This window comes from Gobio gobio (assembly GCF_949357685.1).
Source record: "Gobio gobio genome assembly, chromosome: 10".
Taxonomy (NCBI): domain Eukaryota; kingdom Metazoa; phylum Chordata; class Actinopteri; order Cypriniformes; family Gobionidae; genus Gobio; species Gobio gobio.
In genome coordinates, this window is record NC_137116.1 from 23,333,603 (window position 1) to 23,355,236 (window position 21,634).

Below are 21,634 nucleotides of genomic sequence, written 5' to 3' on the forward strand. Positions count from 1 at the left end.
TGTTGGCATGTCTTATCGTCTTCTTTGAGCTTGGCCTCAGTAATGGCTGCTTACAGCTATATTTTACTACTATTATTATAGTTGTTATTGTAAAAATATAAATATATTCCATAGGCCTATATAATTGTAAAAAAAATGGCATACAATGGCATATACAAGAATTAAAAATATTATTTAATAAAATCAAAAACAAAACTTTACAGCGTGAGCGCTCCTACAGTACCGGAAGTCTATTTACAGTAGAAGAACCACAATTCCCACAAGGCGTCGGGGTTTTCAGTTACTGTGGAAAGGGGAAAGGGGGAAGGGAAGCCGAGATTGGAGGGAGAGAAACTGAGGTAAAAATAAAACTAATATTTAATACCTATCATTTTAGCAAGGGTATAAATAAGTAATTAGCAGCTAAGAAAGACAACGCTACATTGTTCGCACGTTTTCTGTTTCGTAAAAGACTAATTATAGGCAAGTTAGCTAAGCTAGAAGCGAGAGTACAAAAAGATTGAGGCAGTTTAGCTCGAGCGGGTCGCAAGACAGACGCTTTACCAGTTACTGACTGAAATGTGACAGTAAATAACATATTTTTAAACTGAAATAAGTAACGACAGGTCTTGAGTGCTGAGGTCAATGTGAGCGTTTCGTGTTGCTCATTTAACTTGAAGGGAATGAGGAGGGGGGCTGAAATGTACCGTTATTTTTGGCAGAAATAACTGTTATGTGAGTAAGTTGGTTTTTTGTTGGTCTTTATCATTATTAGCCGTCAGATAAATGTTTTATGTTCAATATATGTTGCTAGATCCGTGATTGCTTAAGTAAAATACGTGTTAAATAATACCGTCATGTCTGCAATGGTTAATGTATCTTTTGTAAAGGTGCTTGACAGTTCACTGGATGCTGTCATACATTCATGCTGTGCCGCATTTGGAGCTGATGCATCATATCTTATGTCGCTGAGATCCAAATTAGCCTTAATTATCCTTTAATATTTTGGCTTTTGAGTTGTCTGTCGTTCATGTTTATCATAATGTTTAGTTAGTTCAGGTTTTGTGAGTCAGGATATAGATGACGTCACCCTCATCCGTTCTATGTTTATGAATGCAATAGATTCAGTTATCCGCTATATAAAGCCTCTCTGCACATTAAAGACATTGCCAAACGAAATGTCCGTTTGCAATTCCACCTGTAGTAATTGATGATCGTATTACTGGCCTCCATCTATTTCCATTTCATAGGGATGCAGTCTTGATCAGGTGACGTCATCCCTTTCGGATGCCTATTTTCTGTGCAGCGCTCCTTTACATTGCTCTATAATGAAAACTGGAGAGTGCATACATGCCTATATATTGTGCACACGTTGATCTTTGTGTTGTATATACCTTTTCAAGTATGTTATGTATTATACGATTTGCATATTCTAATATTTATTTATTATTGTATCCTACAGAGTCTTATTTGGATGTTGCTGTCAGCAGAAGGCCTCAGGGAGGTTGCCGAAGAGACCCTCCAATCCATAGATAAACTCCCTTTTTAGTGACACACCCCTATAATAAGCCTTCAAACCTTCAAGTAGAATTTTGGTTCTGCTTTCTCTGAAATTTCATCAGAGATTTCATCTTCAACACAGAAGCACTGTCAAATACAGCTTCATCACTGCTGTACCCAATCTTTGTCTAATTTCTGCTCCCTTTGCAAGACTCCAATAAGTGGACCTATAGCAAGCCTAGCTCTCACCTATTAACGTGCCACAGACCCGGTACAATTAGCACTTGACGGACTTGAGAAATCCATCTCCAACAAGGCCATCACGATTCACAACTTGCCGCACAATCCTACTAGAAACAAACCTTAGGCCTGTTACTACTGAAAATATGCTTCTGCTCCTTGGCCCAACTCTGTTTCTACCAGCCCCTCTTTGAATCTCAAGAAGTGGCACGGTTAAACAATGCACTACTGAAAGCTCTTCTGCTGTTTCAGTCTTAATCCAGGGTTGTAGGACAAGGAGCAGGTGCTTCTGAAAGCTTACAAGTGCTTTAGAACCATGTGTGTCCAGTGGGCAGTGTTTACAATTGGCCGAGTCCACAGGATGGGTGGACAGTAGGGGGACAGCGAGACAGTGGACTCATGTCATGGAAGGTGTTCTTGCAATCGCAGTACATACAGAGGTATGTATGACATCCCTACCTAGAGTACTACAAGCCACTATACTACACTACACTTCCACAAGTAAAAAAAAAAAAAATTTAATCAGATATGTTTAATATTTCAGCTGTTTGAATTATAATTTTTTTTTTACATGAGAAAAACTTGTCTCTTCTAAAAGTTAATATTTCATTGAAGCACACACACACACACATAAGCCTACGTCACTCGCACACAAAGAGCGGCAGAGATCGCTCCGCGCGCACACACAGAAACATTCAGGAGCACAGAAACTTGTCATCAACGCTGCCCTGCGTCTTTTAGTAATAAAATAGCTTTGCTACTGAATCGCTACATTATATTTCTCAGAATCGAGGGTGTAATGTCGCTATTCTGAAGTATTTAAATTCATAGCTTTGTTTTTAATAGAGAGAGAGAGAGAGAGAGAGAGAGAGAGAGAGAGAGAGAGAGATGAACATGTACGCATCATCTCTCTCTCTTTCTCATCTCTATCTTTCTCATCTCTCTCTGTCTCTCTCACTCTCGATAATTATTTAAAATAAATGCTATAAATCATTCATTCAAATAAATGAAATCTTGCGCACTACTTTATCTCTGTTTCTGATTCAAACGGGCAGAATGCTAGATCTAATGAGCTGTAATTGGCGAAAATAACCTTCAATTTTATCCTTCCAGTCAAATATTGCGCTGCAAACATCAATAACAGCTTTAAGTTGTCAATGCTGGCAAATAACCATGGTATAAGCGGGATAATCCACGGCTATCTGTGGATTAAATAATTTTAATGCACTTCACAATGGGCGGTTATTTGCCTCCACGTTGTGCATTATAATAATTTGATCATCGTTTAGCCATGGATTATCCCTTACTTAATGGTCACATGACATGCTGCGTTCATACATAAAATATATTTTTTAGTAAGTGTTTTATTTGTATAGTTTTTTTTTATTTTTTTAACTATTTTAAATAGGTCCAGCTGGTTCTTTGCATCCATGTTGTACATTAAAATCGTTTAATGCACAGCTAGCTTTGTATTATCATGCTTATACCATGGTCATTTCCGAGCATTGACAAGTTAAAGCTGTCATTGATGTTTGTAGCACTAAATTTGACTGCAAGGGTTAAAATTATAATTATTTTTGTCAGCTACGACTTGTTAGATCTAGCATTCTGCCCACTTTAAATCAGACAGAGATAAAGAAGTGTGGTAAGGTTACATTTATTTGATTGAATTATAACATTTATTTGAATTAATTAGCCTATCGAGAGAGTGTGTGTGAATTACCTTTTATGAACCTCCCCTAAATTACATTACTGATGTGCATCTTGAGACAACAATGGCACTGACATATTTTAAGATATGTCGGTACAAGTCAGTGCAAGTTGTTTTCAGTGAAGACACCTCAAACATACATTTTAGTGTAGGGCTAGGCTGAAGCCTTGTCTGTGAAACCTGCCATAAAAAGTGTAAAAGTCACTAGTTTTTATAAAGTAACACTGCCCAACAACAACACCTGCAGGTGAAGTTACAGTGGGAGGCTTGCCTCTTCTGATCCCATTGACTTAAAACAGACCCCCTAAAGCATGTGCTGGGTTTGATGGGGGGTAATTGAGAAGAATTGGGGAAATTAAAGGTACATCTCCGTATCTTTCTGTGACCGGTGTGTACAAGCTTGTTGACTGCTGAAAATAAGTTGACTCAGAGATGTTCACAAGTCTTTCATCTGGAGTCTGAGTAAAGTCTGAAGTCTTTAAGCTGGAGTCCGAGTCAAGTCTGGAGTCTTTATCACTGGAGTCCGAGTCGAGTCTCAAGTCATTTTATGTCTTACAAAAAAATTAATATATTCAAAAATCCTTTTTTTTATATATATACAGGGAGTGCAGAATTATTAGGCACGTTGATTTTCTGATCATATTTTTTTTCCAGGCACATTTGACCAATTCCAAACTAGGGATGAAACGATTACCGGTTTCACGATAAACCACGATAAAATTTAGTGACGGTTAGTAATATCGTATAAAATTTTATTATCATTAAAACCGCGTGTGATTATCACGGTTGTGAAAACTCGCGGTAAATCTTGTCCAGTCAGCGTCAGTCAGGCGCAGCACCGCTGTTTTTTGAATGATAAGAAATGGCAGAAGGCAGTGACAGCACTTCTGGGGATTGTTCAGCCTCTAAAAGGACCAAATCTGAGGTGTGGTCATATTTTTGCTTTTACAAAAGTCCTGAGGGAAACTTAATCTAAGATGGTCACCCTGTCTGCAGAACATGCCAGAAGAAAGTCACTGTAATAGGGAAAACACTTCAAAACTACAAACGGCAAGTGGACTTTGACCTCAATACCAAAACTACATCTGGGAAATAATAACGTGAAGCGAACGAACAAATTTAGTCAAGACTAACATTTAAGGGATAATAATCAGGGCTTGACATTAACAACCGCCATTTGCGGGTGTAACGTTATTTCGGCTGCACACTAGTCACTCTGGCTGTTGAACTTATAATAGTCTTCTCAAAAGCCATCTGTTATAATCGCGTTGCGCATTAGAACCACTCACACGTGTTTCTATTGAGTTTATGAATGCAATGTCTCATAATCAGAGGCGTTCAGATTAGCCGGAGTTTCATTCAGAGCGCGCGCCGCTCTTACTCTCTGAAATCTACACTAAAAGCAGAGATAAACGTGCGATGTATGCAGGAGATTCATTCATCATATAGTGGTTGTACTGTTTTTGTTCTATTTCAGCAGCGAAAATGGTTTTAAAAACACAGCAGAAGCACAGCGCGTCTGATATGACTGGCATAACGCTGGTGAATTTAGGGACCGTCTCTAAAGTTACATACAACATTGGTAACGTTACACGTTTCAAACTTCAGCATTTGAAGAGAATGACAGTCATAAAACTGACTGTAAAGTGATCATTTAGGTGTCAGGTATGATGCACACATTTTGATATTTAATAAAATAAACTGTCAAATCATATGGAAATATGGATATGCATTATTTCACTTGGATACTGTTTGGGCTCTAACACAAAATATGCTAGATTTAAATGCATCATTGCTGAACACTGTAAATATATTATCAAGCAATATTCTCATCAGAGATAATATTAGAGATTATATTTACGACAAATTATTATTATTTATGCGTTATGCGTTGCTATTGACGCTGGCCATTAAGGAAGGAAATCCCACAGAATCTAGCTTAAAAAAGTGCATAGAGCTGCTTGATTTATTTGTTGTTTGTTGATTTTCAAATATAAAAATTGTTGAAATGTTTTAAGTGTGTGCATCAGTTCTTTTTGAACACTTTCATCTCGTTTGAACAAAACCGTGATAATATTGATAACCGTGATAATTTGGGTCACTATAATCGTGATGTTAAATTTCCATACCGTTTCATCCCTATTCCAAACCACAGTAATCCTAATAACTACTATTGATTTAGTATTTAATAATGTATAAGTGATATATAATTGTTCATGAAGGCTGGAAAAAACACCTTATATTCAGGTGTGCAGAATTATTAGGCATGTTTTCTTTTACAGATAAATTGAGCCAAAAAAGAGATTTAACTCGGACTGAAAAGTCAAAAAGTATTAAATGCCCATGAGAAGGATGCAATACTAATGCAGTACTAGACATTGCAGTTAAGGCATGACCATTGGACAGTGAAATGCTCGTTGGGTCAGCAGGGTCAGACAAAAACATGTGGTGGAGAAAAGACACCTGTTAACTGCAAAAGAATTAAGAATTAAGGTGAAGAATTGAGGGTGAAACCATCAGGAACCCTTTAGTCTCCAGCGCCACCATTTTCCAAAGCTGCAACCTACCTGGAGTCTCCAGAAGTGCAAGGTGTCAGGATCTCAGAGACTTCAGTTAGGTAAAGAATCCTAAAAAATGACCCCCACTAGATAAGAATCATAAGCTGAAGTGTTGTATTCACGTTTGTTACACAGCGTTGATATTGACGACAGATATTTTCAGAAAAAAATCAAACCGAACGTTTGTTTCTAGTCAATAGAAAACTGTATGCATGCTGATTGCGATACGTTAAAATATGCGCTTTAAGCAATAAATGGATTAACATCTTTCTATCTCTCTCTCATGTCTACATTAACCCCTATGAGTCTGAGCTGTTTTGGGGCCCTTTAGAAGTTTTGACATGCTCTGACATTTGTGCATTTTTCAGTTGCTTATAAACACATTAATGGCAAAAGTGTAATTACACTGTATTCAGCACAAACTGGGCAGAATATGTGAGCAACTTGTATGTACATGCTTGTATTTTTGAGAGAATAATGTTTATGCATAATTTTTGAAAAAAAAAAAAAAAAATTTAAATTAAGGCTTCAAAACACACAATAGATTTGTGTTCACAAGACCTTTGATTATTGGGTGTTTTTGCATTGAGTTTTTGCTTCAAAATGATGTGAGAATCATTGAGCCTACTCATTCATATAAAACAATATATTCATTTACATTTTGTAAAACACTTTTTCTTTACTCAGGCCTTATGTGAGGAGGCGTGAACGTGCCATTAATAATAATGTGATCACTCCTGAGAAACAAAGACCTGCATAATAATGAGCTGCATAATAAATGAGCTTTAGGTAGGCCTACTAGATTTTAGGTTTACTAGATGCGTACAGTAACAGTAAAAAAAAAAAAACGTTTTTTGGGGGAAAATCGAAATGTTTTTTACTTAAAGTTTTTACTTAAAGCAAGCTAAATTATCTGCCAAAAAAGAAACACGATTTCAATCAGAAATGTTTTTGAAAGAAGAGCTAAAACAAAACAGTAATATTGTGACAATTGGTAATGATGAATGTTATAAGTAAAATATTTGGGATTTAAAACAACATAATGCAATGCAATTATGATTTCAAATAGTATCTGGTGACTTTAGGTTGATTGGGACACTTTTTCCCAGTCATTTCAATGGCAAATATTTTCAGAATAATTTGTAAACGATCAAATACACAAAATACTCAAATATAATTTCGAGCTTCAGTCAGAAACACGTGAAATGCATGAGCCAGCGCTAAGGCTATTGTCTGCTATATTGGTATCAAATATACTAAAATATGTATTATACCAGTCGGTTATATTATATAAAATATATTAAAAATATTGATTAAAATTAAGATACAATTTATACAAAACGAAATTCAGTTTAAAGAAAGCAATTAACTTTCTAAAAAAAAAAAAACAACATGGGGTATAATATTTAAACATCAATATGAAGCAAAATTCGTTTTTAAAAACATTGATTAAAATTAAGATACATTTTATACAAAACGAAATTCACTGTAAAAAAGGCAATTAATACTCAAATATCATTTCCATCTTAAGTTCATTTATGAGCGTGCAATGCAGCGCTAAGGCTATTGTCTGTTATATTGACTATAAAATAAGAAGCAACTATATTAAAAACATTGATTCAAATTAAGATACAATTTATTCAAAACGAAAACAGGCCAAATAAATCTTGTGTCTTGTGTCATGTTGCATCAGGATTTATAATTAAACAGTCTTTTTGCGTTTAATATTCACAGATGCTAACTGAGCCTTTTAAACTTACAGAATCAGCTTTGCGTGAGGAGAATTATTCCAGGATTATTACTCAAAGCGATGTATCTGAACCATAGCTTCACTAGTTGTGTTGCATGAGTCGATGTGTGTGTGGGCGTCAACGCATTAGCCTGTATTTGAATCTGAATGAGCGCGCGGTCTGTGGGCGTGGCCGCATTAGCGGGTAATGAGGCAGTAATGAGTTGACTGATATCTCCCACTTTTCACACAGATTACATAAACACAGAATATTTGTTTTCGTTTTGATTTACATGATTTAAAACCTGCCATTTCAACGTTTCTTTAGACATTTGTCTCATGTTTCTGTGTCAAGTTCTCAGTAAGCTAGAGGTAATTTTCTGAAGAGAATCAGATTAGACATCATTGAGAGAGAGGCTGAAGATCGCGAATCATGTTTGTTTCCCTTACTTTGCAAAAAGCACAACAATTTGTTTTTATTGTGACTGTACACAAAAAAAAAAGAAACTTAACAGAATATAATGATGTATAACACTTGCATGAATGATAAAAAACGACAGAATTATTTGAGTCTCTTTGGCACTGATAAGAAAAAAAAGAGAGCCGATCGCGCCGGCGCGACCGCAGACTCGAGGGGGTTAAGAGAGAGAAAAGCTGCGAAAAGATTTATAAAGTAAAACATAGTGCTAGGTTTAAAGGTTAGATTTTCTTCATGTTTTAACAGGCTGGCAATCCAAAAGTGCCACCCGGCTACACCACAGTAAAACAGCGAGCTGTGTGAGTTAATGTCACTAACTTCTGTGGACGCGATGTCTAATAAAAGGACGTTCCTGCGTCTTGAATTGTTTTCCACACATTCTTTGCATCTAGCCGATCTGACACGGTAATAAATCCATATGTGAGAACAGATGGCACGATGGATCCTGTCATGTTTCATGGGACGCACGCAATACACTGACATCCGTAATGAAATTCTATAACAAGGGTCGATCTACCACGTCACGTTGTGAAGCAGATATTATAACATTCAAATAAAGATTTTTTTTAAATTTACGATGGATAAGGATTAAAGACTTGAGTTGTTTTTAAAATTTCACAAGTCTTTTTTGTCGAGTCAAGTCTGAAGTCATTTCAGGTCGAGTCCCGAGTCAAGTCTGAAGTCTCATAAAATGCGACTAGTGCGACTCGAGTCCGAGTCACTTACTCGAGTGCCCATCTCTGAGTTGACTTATTATTTATTATCAATGTTGGAAAATGTTGTGCTGCTTAATATTTTTTTTTATAACCTGTGATACTTTTTTCAGGATTCATTGATGAATAAAAAGTTAAAAAGAACAGCATTTAAAATCTAAATATACCGTTCAAAAGTTGTAGGTCAGTTATTTTTTTCAGCAAGGATGTGTCAAATTTATAAAAAGTGATAGTAAAGATTTTATTTTGAATAAATGCTGTTCTTTTAAACTTTTTATTCATCAATGAATCCTGAAAAAAGTATCACAGGTTAAAAAAAATATGAACTGTTTCCAACATTATTGATAACTCAATATCAAATCAGCATATTAGAATGATTTCTGAAGGATCATGTGACACTGAAGACTGAAGTAATGATGCTTTTTTGATGAATGATGAATTTTAAATATGCTTTAAAATTAATTTTAAAGTATATATATATATATATATATATATATATATATATATATATATATATATATATATATATAAAAAACTAGATTGTAATAATATTTCACAATATTATTGTTTTTTTTTCTTCTTTTTTTTCCCTATAATAGTGCATTGTGCCATTCACCATATAGAAAATAGTAATTGTGTGAACAAGTGACCGATTTCAGCCGCAGTTTCAGCATCTATTTATAATGTAGTGGGCGGGACTCTTCAGATTCTAGAGATTCTTTGATTGGACAGAAAATCTGATGGTGCAGAAAAGCTGAAGTGCAAAGTGATGTCATCAAAATAGTTGATCCATATTGGAGGAAGTGAGAGACTGTAAGTTTTGAATGCTTATATCTTCTAAATGCGAATTTTGTAATTGTTTGGGGCACACTAGCTTATAGAAAACCTTGAGGCTAACACATTCTTACTAAAAGCCAAAAAGCGTACATTTTGATTTCATGGGGACTTCAGCAGAATATCTCAAATGGAGATCGCTAAACTCCAGCTCACTTGTTGTAGAGAGAGCGTGTACGCATGGTTGCCAAATTGCAAAAACTAAGTAAACCATCGGGCAGAAAATGTAGGCTATCCTGTTAACAGAAAAGCTTTGATTGGAGGATTTGATTTGTTAAAAACAGTCTAATATTTACAATGGAGCTATGAATTTAATTACTTCAAAAACATTGACATTACCTCCTCCCTGCTGAGTAATATAATGTTAAAATAAAGAAGAGATAACGTTAATGTTTTTCTTGAATGATCTGGGGTCTCATTTATAAAACTTTGCGTATAAACCTTACTAAAAGTGTACGTACTACGTACGCACAAAAGATAGATTTTGTGTACGCACAAAAAAATTTAGATTTATAAAACCATGTGTACGCCAGAAACTGCGCAAAAATCCCTTTATAAATCACAGCAAGCAGAAGATTGTGCGTACGTGCATCTCCACCCCGTCTCCTCCCTGAAATCACCATATATGGAGCTTACAACGCCTAGTTTTACTATGCATAACCTCATTTGCATATAATTTTCATGCACATTACCATCCACGTGATACCATGTTTAAAACTGTCAAAGTTACAAGACATAAAAAATATTAGATACAGACTATAAATGCCATTTTTTATGTTTTAGAATAAATATATCAAAATATCCATAAAAACAAAATTGTATAAAATACTTAGTAAAATAAAATAAAATAAAATAAAGTTTATTAATTAATTTCCACGGGCCAAATGTTATTTTAGTTTAAAATATTTTGTTAATTTCAAACCCTTCAACTCAAATTCATGCAGTTGTGAACATATAGGATGTTAAGACTATTTTAATTTAAACAGATAGGCCTACTTATTTATTGCAGCGTAAATACAATCGTCTGACTCAGAGCGCCACTGACAATGTATTTAAAAAAAGGAAACGTGCAAATCTTAAATTTTTCTTCAAGTTGTACCCTTCAAATACACTGGTATTTTTCATAATTTTGTGAAGATGTCTTTACACTCCGTGTCCGTGCAGCTGTGGTTGTAGGCTAAAGTAAGCTATGGACCGTTCGACCACCGAATCCTGCAGTGTCTGTGATATCGAAGTAAGTGTGCATCACTGATCATCGTTCTTACTAAAACATATTTTGTCATACCATGAGATCTGCAGTTTAGTTTAAAGAGGAATTATTGGAATTAGCCTATCCTTGCTGTCATTAAAACAGCGTGTCACAGGAAAACTGATCAAAGTAGCACCTCCACATGTCTATCTAAATTCATATAATTTTTTTTTAAATTCTGAGTAATAACTTTATGTAATTTCAGTGCATATCGCCATTAATGAAACTGGAACATTTATGTGTATATGAAAACTTAAATTGTTCTTACTTCATTACTTTTCTCACTCTAGTAAAAGAGTTTGTGCGCATTTTTTTTTATTTTTAAACATTTTGAATTACATTTGGATTTTACTAGATGTATATAGCCTAAAACAATAGGCTCAAATAACACTGTTGGATTTAATCTTCATGATAATGTGGATATAACGTATGAAATGGAGTGAAAATTAAATGTCATTAATTCTTATAATCGTTCTTCTCACATTTATTTTCTACAATCTAACTTCAGTTCACGACCTCACCATCTGTGTCGCCAATTCCCTTTGTCTCCAGAATTCTCCAAAAAGGCTCAAAGTTTGCTTAAAGGTGCGCACATTCTCCCGTCAAGTTTGTTTTTTATAGATCACAACCTTTGTGTGGGAACTGGCGTACGTACGTTTCCAGCCCCGTTTTGTGCGTACGCACGCTTTTTAAATGAGACCCCTGGTTGTTTTTTTTGGGTCACATGAGTACAACATCATTTTACAGCGTTGAGTGTTGTAGCCAATCACGGGCATTTCTGTTGAAAATAATGACCAATCATATATGTTTAATTTACCGGTAATGAGAATCAAAATGTTGAATGAATTTTAGTACAAGTTTACGTTTTACACGAATCTTCTCATAATCTACAAATCCTCTCATTATAACAAACAAAGCACAGACACGATTTAAATTTAAACAAGATTTATTGTTTTAGTTTTTCATGAGACTTTGTGATTTTTCCCTACAATTACCCTATATATTTAACACTTCAGTACAAATAAAGTGACCCAAATAGATATTTTAATGTTATAATAGTGATTTGATAATCTATAAAAATTAATTCAAAAGCAAAACATGAGAAAAAAAGTGTTCCGCTTCCTCCATCTACTGGTTCTAGTGGTCATTTAAAGAAATATATTTTTAATGTTGTTAACGTCATAATGTTTTATGATACTCACATAAGCATACACAACAGGTGAATATAAATTAATGATGCTAGCATATACAGAATTTAAGCCAAGAAAGAAGTATTAAATTAGGGCTGTAATCAACCAAAGAAAATCTTGGTCGACTGAGGTCCTGAAATTTTCGACTAAAAATGACGTTAGGGAAAAAAAAGTTAAATTAATTAGCTGCGCACTGTGCACTGTGACAGCGTTGCATCACGTGCACCTGCGCAATATCATAGCCTATGATTTACGAAAATATAGTAACTGTTACTATGTTGTCAAATAGTGATATCATCACAAGAACTTTTGAGGAATATGCAACATAATTTAGACAATTGTTTTTGTCATATGTATTATAATAACTGACAGACACTATGATTTCAGCCGCTCTGTGCAGCTCGAACATAGGAGCTCAGCTCAGCTTCGCGGCTGAGACAAAAATAGACTATTAACTTAAAGCTTTTACTCTTAAACATAAAATGCACGTCAACTTTAATAAAAAAGGAATATTTATTAAACAAGCCAAATCAAGAGCAGAAACGAAATAAAGTGCAACTCAAAACAGATGGGGCAACCTAACGCAGACAAATTAGCGTTTTTAGGTGATATGACATGTTTGTCGTCGAGCTGTGATATGCAAACTGTTGCTTGCAAAATTGGCATTCGACTTTTTTCCCATTTTCTATTTAAAAAAAAATTCTGACACACTGCCGATGTCTTTGTTGACATGGTAGAAGAGGACTGACTAGGAAAATGCTCTCACAATTAAATAAATAATAGGCCTATACAGCAAAGTAGCGTACTTCAATCTGTCTCTCTTCTCCAGCGGGTTGGGCTAATCCAAAAGAAGTGAAAACAAGGGCGGTGGTCTGAAGACAGACTGTTACCTGTGAAACAGGGGTACTCTGAAAACACCCCCATTAGCAATTAGTGCTTTCCACCTGATGAATTGAACGCAGCCAATCTGATGAAATGAACGCGACAAAACTGATTAAATGAACGCGGCAAAACTAATGAAATGAACGCTGCAAAAAATCAACCAATCAGAATTTTGGTCGAGCCAGAAAGTATCGACTAATCGACTGGGAGATTACAGCCCTATATTAAATAGTGTTTAAAAGAACAGGTCAACCAATTTAATTCAACTCTATATCCAGGCGCTAGATGCGTTATTCCTTGAATGGGCTGATTCGACAGAAAGATCTCAGAGAGACTAAAAACTGTTCAAATATGACAGATAGCATCTGGATATTGTAGCTGTTGCAGTGCTGCACATGTTATCTAACTGCAGTTAGAGTCTAACGGTTTATTATATAACAATAAACATTAACTATAACGCGCTTCATAAAATACCACTTCTATCAAGATTCCTGAGAGGTCAACTAATGCAATAAAATCTCAAAATATGCAATAATTTCATCAACTTGCCACTGCCAGCTAGTGTGCTTGAGATTCTCTGAAATGAATGGGACTATTGGTTATTTGGAACTATTGGTCGCTTCATGACATGCTTTACTTCCGCATTCCTCAGTTCCTATGGGAGTGTCGTAACTCTGTTTTTCAACGGCTCTGGCAGTAAGGAAAGCGTGTGCGGAAAGCCCTTATATGGAGATGGTTTGGGTGTGTTTTTTTGCAAATTACTAACCTTATGGCCGCTCATTTAGAATAGTCCTCCAAATACACTAACATCAGAACGAGGTTAAGAACAAATTCATGTGCGTATGAACGTTTTGTGAATCAGGCTGAGATTTTTCGTGAGAAGTTCTCCTGTGCGTACAAATACGAAATAATCCACACAATTATTAGTGAATGAGACCCAATGTCTCAGCTGTACTTAGATTTTCAGATAGTTCAGATACTTAGATAGTTTGCAATGTAAAAGATTTTAAGATTTCAGTTCAAGCCTAAATTATTGGTACTAGAGCGGTCACAATATCAGATTTTCAAAAGATAACCATCTTATTGCAATATCTATTTAAAAAAATGTATGCTGTCAGTCAAAATCATCTTTAACTTTATTTTGTGTTTTCTCTTTTTTTTGGTTGAAGTCTCACACTTAAAATTCAAGTGTAGGAGAGTTGTAACCATCATAACTGTACAAAAGCGCATTAAAAATTACTGTTTATTGTTTCATGAGCCACACCAACAGTATGCATTTTTTTAATTATTTTTAATCAAAGACACATTATTCAACTCATCAGCTCTTGTGTAGAGACTCCAAGACCTGAAATGGATGGGTCTGATAAGAGAGACCTTCCAAATGTGTACAGTTGGTGTGCCTTCAGGAACAGGATTGGAAAAACTTAGGCTAACAAGTAACAACCCATTTTTATGGAATACAAAAAATACTCCCACATTACAGCCAACTTTTTTGGGTGCATGGTTTTGTGCAGCAATAGTGGCTACACACTGCATTGCCCTGTTTTTTTGTTTCAAAAAAGTCAGATGGAGGAAAAATTATTTGTCAAAAGATTTTGCATTCTAGTTGTTACGGAGCTGGTTGCTACAGAGCTCCTAAAGGGACATGGTGGTGGGAAAAAAATATGAGATGGAAGGAAAAATAACAAGTCAGTGCTGTTGCTTTTCCCCGGGAAACATTTTTTTTTAAAAATACCAATATATTTTGACACAATAGCAGTATACCAGGGGGCGTGGGGGGGGGGGGGGGGGGGGGTAATTATATGCTTTGAGGTCAAACATGGATACGAAAAACTGCTCGGGTTATGTATATAACCCTTGTTCCCTGAGAAGGGGAACGAGCACTGCATCGGGACGACGCTTTGGGGATGCTCCCTTAGCATCAGCGAATCTGAAACCAGAATGCCAACTAGGCCAATCCGATTGGCGTGCGTCATGACGTCATCGTGACGGCATACCCGGAAGTATAAAAGGGTTGCTGGAGCGTAATGGCGGTAGTAATTGCTCTGAAGCATGCGCTCCAGGCGCGCCAAGGTGTGGCGTCGGGATGCAGTGCTCGTTCCCCTTCTCAGGGAACAAGGGTTATATACATAACCCGAGCAGTTCCCTTTCGAGGGAACTCGCACTGCATCGGGACGACGCTTTGGGGAACGAGTACCCACTAGGCCACACCGAAGGGTAGCGCCTGCCCTAGTGTGAAGCCGGAAACCGGGCACAGCTAGGACTGGAGCACCCTAGCACCAGGCGTCGTAGGGAGATCCAGGCTATAAAACCTGATAAAAGTGTGTGGGGTAGCCCACCCGGCCGCCTCGCAGATATCCTGCAAGGGGACCCCAGAAAGAAGGGCCACCGAAGAGGCCATGCCTCTGGTGGAATGAGCCCTCACAGCCACAGGTGAAGGCAAACTGCGCACCTGATAGGCCATGGTAATCGCCTGGACAATCCAATTACTGATTGTCTGAGTAGACGCAGGCAATCCCTTCTTAGGTGAGCCAAAACACACCAACAGTTGTTGTGATCTCCTCCACTGTGCAGACTTCGCCAAATAAACTCTGAGCGCCCTAACCGGGCAGAGTAGGTGAAGTCTCCCCTCTTCCGCCGTCACATGAGGCGGAGGATGAAATGCCTGCAGGACCAATGACCTGACCACCCTTGATGGCACCTTAGGCACGTAGCCCGGCCTAGGGTGTAAGATGGCCTTTACTCCTCCCGGGGCAAACTCCAGGCAGGTCGGCGTTACCGCCAAGGCCTGGAGATCTCCCACTCTCCTGAGAGAGGTAATGGCAAGGAGAAAAGCCACCTTAAGAGTCAGATCCTTTGGTCCAGCCGACTCCAATGGTTCGAAGGGGGCCTCAGCCATCCTTCGAGAACCACTGCCAGGTCCCAGGTTGGAACTCTGGTCCGAGCCGCAGGCCTCATCCTCCGAGCCCCACGGAGGAATTGTACAACCAGCTGGTGCCTACCCAGAGGCCCATCACCCAGAGGAGTGTGGAAAGCCGAAATGGCAGCCACGTACACCTTGAATGTGGACGGGGTAAGCCCTGCAGAAAAACGATCTTGGAGGAACTCCAGCACTGAAGCCACTGGGCAGTTAACTGGGTCCACCTCACGTTCTCTGCACCAAGTGGAAAATACATTCCACTTGAGGCTGTACAGTCTCCTCGTAGACGGAGCCCTGGAGCTGAGTAAGGTCTCTATCACCTCCGCCGATAGGCCAGCCTCTATGTACCTGGTCCCCTCAGGGGCCAGACCCACAGGTTCCAAATCTCCGGGCGGGGGTAAAATATCGTACCCGCCGCCTGAGATAGGAGATCCCTCCTCAGAGGAATCTCCCACGGCTGACCTGCTAGCAGAGCTATGATATCCGAGAACCAAACTCGAGTCGGCCAACGGGGTGCTACCAGAAGTAGACTGACCCCCTGTCGACGGACCCTTTCCAGGACTCCCGGGAGCAGAGCAATCGGGGGAAATGCGTACAGACGCAGCCTCGGCCACGTCTGCACCATGGCATCCAGCCCCAGCGGAGCTGGATGCGTGAGGGAAAACCACAGTGGACAGTGGGACGTCTCTCGAGACGCAAACAGATCCACTTCCACTGGGCCGAACCTCTTGCATATGGCCTCCACCACCTCTGGGTGGAGTCGCCACTCCCCGGGCCTCAGCCCCTGCCTCAGCAGGATGTCTGCTCCCTGATTTTGGACCCCCGGGACATACATTGCCCTGATGGACAACAGTTTCCCTTGGGACCACAGGAGGATGTGATGCGCCAGTCTGCAAAGAGGGCGCAACCTCAAACCCCCCTGCCGTGCCCCAACCAGTGAGGGAGGCGTCTGTTGAAACGGATTTCCGGCAACAGGACGCTCCCAACACTGGCCCTTGGGACAGAAACCAAGGTTTCTTCCATATGACTAGGGAACGAAGGCCACTGTGCGTTACCCTGATCATACAGAATGGATTTCCCCTCAAGGAAAGCCACCTGGTTTACTTCCATATCAGGACATGGTGGCCGCGGAGGTCCGGGAAAAAGCTCCTCAGAGCTTTGTAGACCGCCAGCATTTCCAGGCAGTAGATGTGCCAGGAGAAATGCCTGGTCTCCCACAGACCTCTCGCAAAGCGGCCGCCATGACCACGTCCCAGCCAGTGAGGGAGGCGTCTGTTGAAACGGATTCCCGGCAACAGAACGCTCCCAACACTGGCCCTTGGGACAGAAACCAAGGTTTCTTCCATATGACTAGGGAACGAAGGCCACTGCGCGTTACCCTGATCATACAGAATGGATTTCCCCTCAAGGAAAGCCACCTGGTTTACTTCCCATAACCACGTCCCAGCCAGTGAGGGAGGCGTCTGTTGAAACGGATTCCCGGCAACAGAACGCTCCCAACACTGGCCCCTGGGACAGAAACCAAGGTTTCTTCCATATGACTAGGGAACGAAGGCATCTGCGCGTTACCCTGATCATACAGAATGGTTTTCCCCCAGAGGAAAACCCCTTGATTCCCACTGTAAGGGTCTCATGCAGCAGGCCAAGAGATATTCTGTTGGACGCAGCCGCAATGAGCCCCAGCAGACCTTAAACTGCTTCACAGTGATGCTGTGGCCTAGCTTCATTTTAGAGACCAGGCCGCCTGGAAGAACCCGATATTGGTACGCTTTGCCCCAAAAAGCGAACCTCAGGAACTTCCTGTGACACAGAAGGATGGATACAGGGAAGTATGCGTCCTCTTCAGACCCATCGTGACAGACCAGTCCTCAGACTGGATCTGAATCACAATGGAGGAAATGCTAAGCATCTTGAATCTGAATCTCCTCAGAGAACAATTCAAGTACCTCCGGTCTAAAGTTGGATGCAACTCGCCATCCCTCTTAGGAACTATGAAGTACCGGCTGTAGAACCCAGACTCCCTGTCTGGCGGAGGAGCACATTCTGTGGCCTCCTTACCAACAGGGAGTGAACTTCCTGTTCCATTACCCGAACCTGCCCAGGGACCACTGCCGTCCAGACCACCCCACTGAACTTCAGGGGAAGGTAACCGGACTGCAGTCTGTATGCCCCTTCCTACAGTCGCAGGCCCCAAGCTGATATATTCGGAGGCATAACCATGCGCCGAGATAATCTGCTAAGGGAACCAGCCTCTCGAGGCCGGTCTCGGGTGTCAACCGAGCCTCCTCCCCGACCCCCTGAAGCGGCTTACCGGCAGGGGGAAATCGAGGAAGATTTTCGGTGTGCGTACGCGTTTGCTGGACCACCGCAAGTCTTGCTAGAGGCGGCTGGTGCAGCACGCGTGCACGGGGAAACGATGTGGCCCGAAGCGTACTAGACGGCGGGAACACAGCATCGATTCCCGAAAACTCCACAGGGGAGGCGACCTCGATCGCTCCTACCCGGGAGAGGGGGCTGGCCAGCAGGGGGCCTCATCTAAGGGAGCAGCTCAACAGGGCCACAACCCTAGAGCGGACACTGCGATTAGAAATTGCCTGAAACTGATGTGTCCCGCAGGCCACAAGGCGGCGAGAACGACATCAACTTCAGGAGGGCTCCATCTTAGATGAATATCCAGTTCACAAGTTAAACACGCTTGGGTGACAGAATTAAAGTATCCAACTTATCAAAGTCGGATAACATGACACTCAATTCCTCGGAATTAAATGCCATCATAATCACCAAACCCGTGCAACCTGATCTGAATAATAGGCTGAATAAAAAATATATCTAACTCCTCAAAGTCAGATAATATTTTAATTTAATTCCTCAGAATTAAATGCAGCCACAATAAGGTGAAACATAGTCTGAATGATAGGCTGAATATCTAACTCCTCAAAGTTAGATTATATTTAATTTTAATTCCTTAGAATTAAATGTAGCCGTATTTAATCAGACGACACTGTTTTATTTGTATTTATACGGACTCATAGACCCCGCGTTGCCTCAGCAACGTGGTTCAAGCCGTCATAATACAATTGGCTTTCATCCCTCGAGAAAAAAGCCAAACAGTGTCACACAATACAGTGAAACATGGTCTGAAATGACTGAATATCTAACTCCTCAGAGTCAGATAATATCTCATTTAAATCCTCAGACTTAAATGCAGCCATATCAGACAAATACTGATTTATTTTACTATACGGACTCGTCCGTTAAGCCAACCAGTATCTCATGCACACCGATCGCGTGTGTTCACATTAATTGCAGACCCATAACCTGCGCGCTGCCTTTTTTCTTTTTTTCCAGCAATCGCGTGGATGGAATCTTGCATATTTAAGAAGTGCTTATGACTTTGACTGCCTCGATGCTGAGTACGTCTAATTCCTCAGAATCAGACCTCTCACACATCGCGTCCTCCGCCCCGGGGGAAGAAGCCGCAGCGCGGGCTTCCACACGGGGAAGGAGAACATCTGAACTGTCAGATAAAGACTGGGAAGATGCCTCAGCAGTCCCAGTCCCGCTGACAGTCCATCCGTGAGCCCCATGACCAGCCTCGCCGCACCGCCTCGGCGGATGCGGGACCGATCCACGGGGCTCACGCCGAGAGCGGAGCACTCTGAGCGTCAGCTTTCATAATGCTCACAAGCGGCTCCCTCGAGAGCCGCTCGAGCATGCTGAACGCCCAGGCAGTGCACACACAGCAGGTGTGTATCCGAGCCCGACATGTAGCGAGGGCAAGGATGCACACACTGCTTGAACTCTCTCACTTTTTCACACTTCATTTCAATCACACACTTTCACTGACATACAACAGTAAATAGACAGACAGTTTGACAGATAGCGCTTGCTGAAGAGAAATAACTACCGCCATTACGCTCCAGCAACCCTTTTATACTTCCGGGTATGCCGTCACGATGACGTCATCACGCACGCCAATCGGATTGGCCTAGTTGGCATTCTGGTTTCAGATTCGCTGATGCTAAGGGAGCATCCCCAAAGCGTCGTCCCGATGCAGTGCGAGTTCCCTCGAAAGGGAACCTTTCCATATAATTTCTAGGAATGCTCCAAATGATAGTCCACTTATCCGAAAATGTGGACAATTAGTCAAGTCACCTTTATTTCTATAGCGCTTTTCACAACACAGATTGCTTCAAAGCAGTTTTACAGTCATGATAGGAAATTAATTTTGTTTTAGATGAAAAGCTAAAGTAAGTTTTTGATTGATTAATTTCTGTTGTAAAAACTGATTTCAAAATGTAAAAACGCATGTAAAAAACATATTGCACAAAATGAAAACAATAATGTAAATATTATTATTACTTCCTTTGATTCTATACGTGGTCTCTCAGCTTGCCGATCAAATAAACCGATCACATTTGAATGACGTGAGCTTGTTCACACCAGCTGTGAGAGCTGCGGCAAAAATGAAAAGATCAGCAGCGGCTGCTTCTCTGGGCTCAATAATAAAGCAGTGAAAAGGTGTGTATGGTTCAAACTACTTTATTAAAAAATTAAATAAAAAGCTTCAGGTAAAGGGTTGCCAGTAGAGATGCACCGGTCTACCGGCCATCAATCAGAACCGGCCAGTTCCGTTTTTTTTGTTTTTATTTCGCCCGGTCTCTGTCCCAGACTTGCACACAAAATGCATTGCAATCATTTCTCAAAATGTAATTTGTGTGGACAACGTTAACCGAGGCCAGAGACGGGACACACTGAAGATGGATGCAAAGAGAAGAGCATAGAAAATACTGTACCGGGCAGAGCAAGCTCACTGTTGCGATGCTTGGAATATTGGAAGAAAAGTCTAATTGGGGTGTGGGCTTATATGAATGCATTTCTGAAGAGAAATGACTGACTTCACACAATTTTCGATTACATTTTCTTTTACTCTTACCTCCGTATGATGCCTATTAAAGTAGTGTTTATGTTTACGCGCAGAGCTAGAGCTGCTTTGTTTCCAGAGGTAACCAAGGAAACTATACACTGCAAAAATGCTTTTCTTATTTAGTATTTTTGTCTCGTTACCAGTCTAGATGTATAAAAATTCTTAAATCAAGATGCATTTACTAGATAAGTAAAATTACAAAATATATTGTTTTCTTGTTTTTTTCTGGACAGAAACATGATTTTCTTACCTCATTGGCAGATCATTTAGCTTGTTTTAAGCAAAAACTCACTTTATTTAGATTATATAATATACATTTCAAATGTAGTTTAATTTCAAACATTTGTGGTAGCTTTTCAGAAACATACAGGGAAAGGCAGAATATTACCAATACAGATTTTTTAATGTTTTAATTTCTTCCTTTTAGGGCTTGAATGGTTTTCCACAAGAATGTAAACAGACAGAAGATCTAACTAATGGACACTCCAAATGCACAACTGTGAGAACACACTCAAATTTGTTCAGTGAAACCAGGTCTTGTCACTATCTGCATGGATCACGGTTGCATTCTGTTGTTGTGTTTTGGATTTTCTTTAGATCCTAAATGGATTGACTCCAGGTAATGGCATCAAAGAGAATGGCAATCCTTATCTCAAAACTGTCCCAGTGAGTATTTCACTTAAACATCGTCACATGATGTTCTTTGTTACTGGTTTGAGTAGTG

General features: G+C 39.7%; 1 protein-coding gene across 1 annotated transcript in view; it reads left to right on the forward strand.

Annotated features, from left to right (window-relative positions):
* Positions 1-282: 282 nt before the first annotated feature.
* elmod3 (ELMO/CED-12 domain containing 3) overlaps positions 283-21,634 on the forward strand; it is a 32,521-nt gene continuing 11,169 nt past the window's right edge. Inside the window, exons 1-4 of the mRNA XM_079826837.1 lie at positions 283-338; positions 1,442-2,159; positions 21,338-21,409; positions 21,508-21,576. Coding sequence (XP_079682963.1) covers positions 2,124-2,159; positions 21,338-21,409; positions 21,508-21,576 — 177 coding nt within the window. The 5' untranslated portion in view covers positions 283-338; positions 1,442-2,123. The remainder of the gene's footprint in view (positions 339-1,441; positions 2,160-21,337; positions 21,410-21,507; positions 21,577-21,634) is intronic.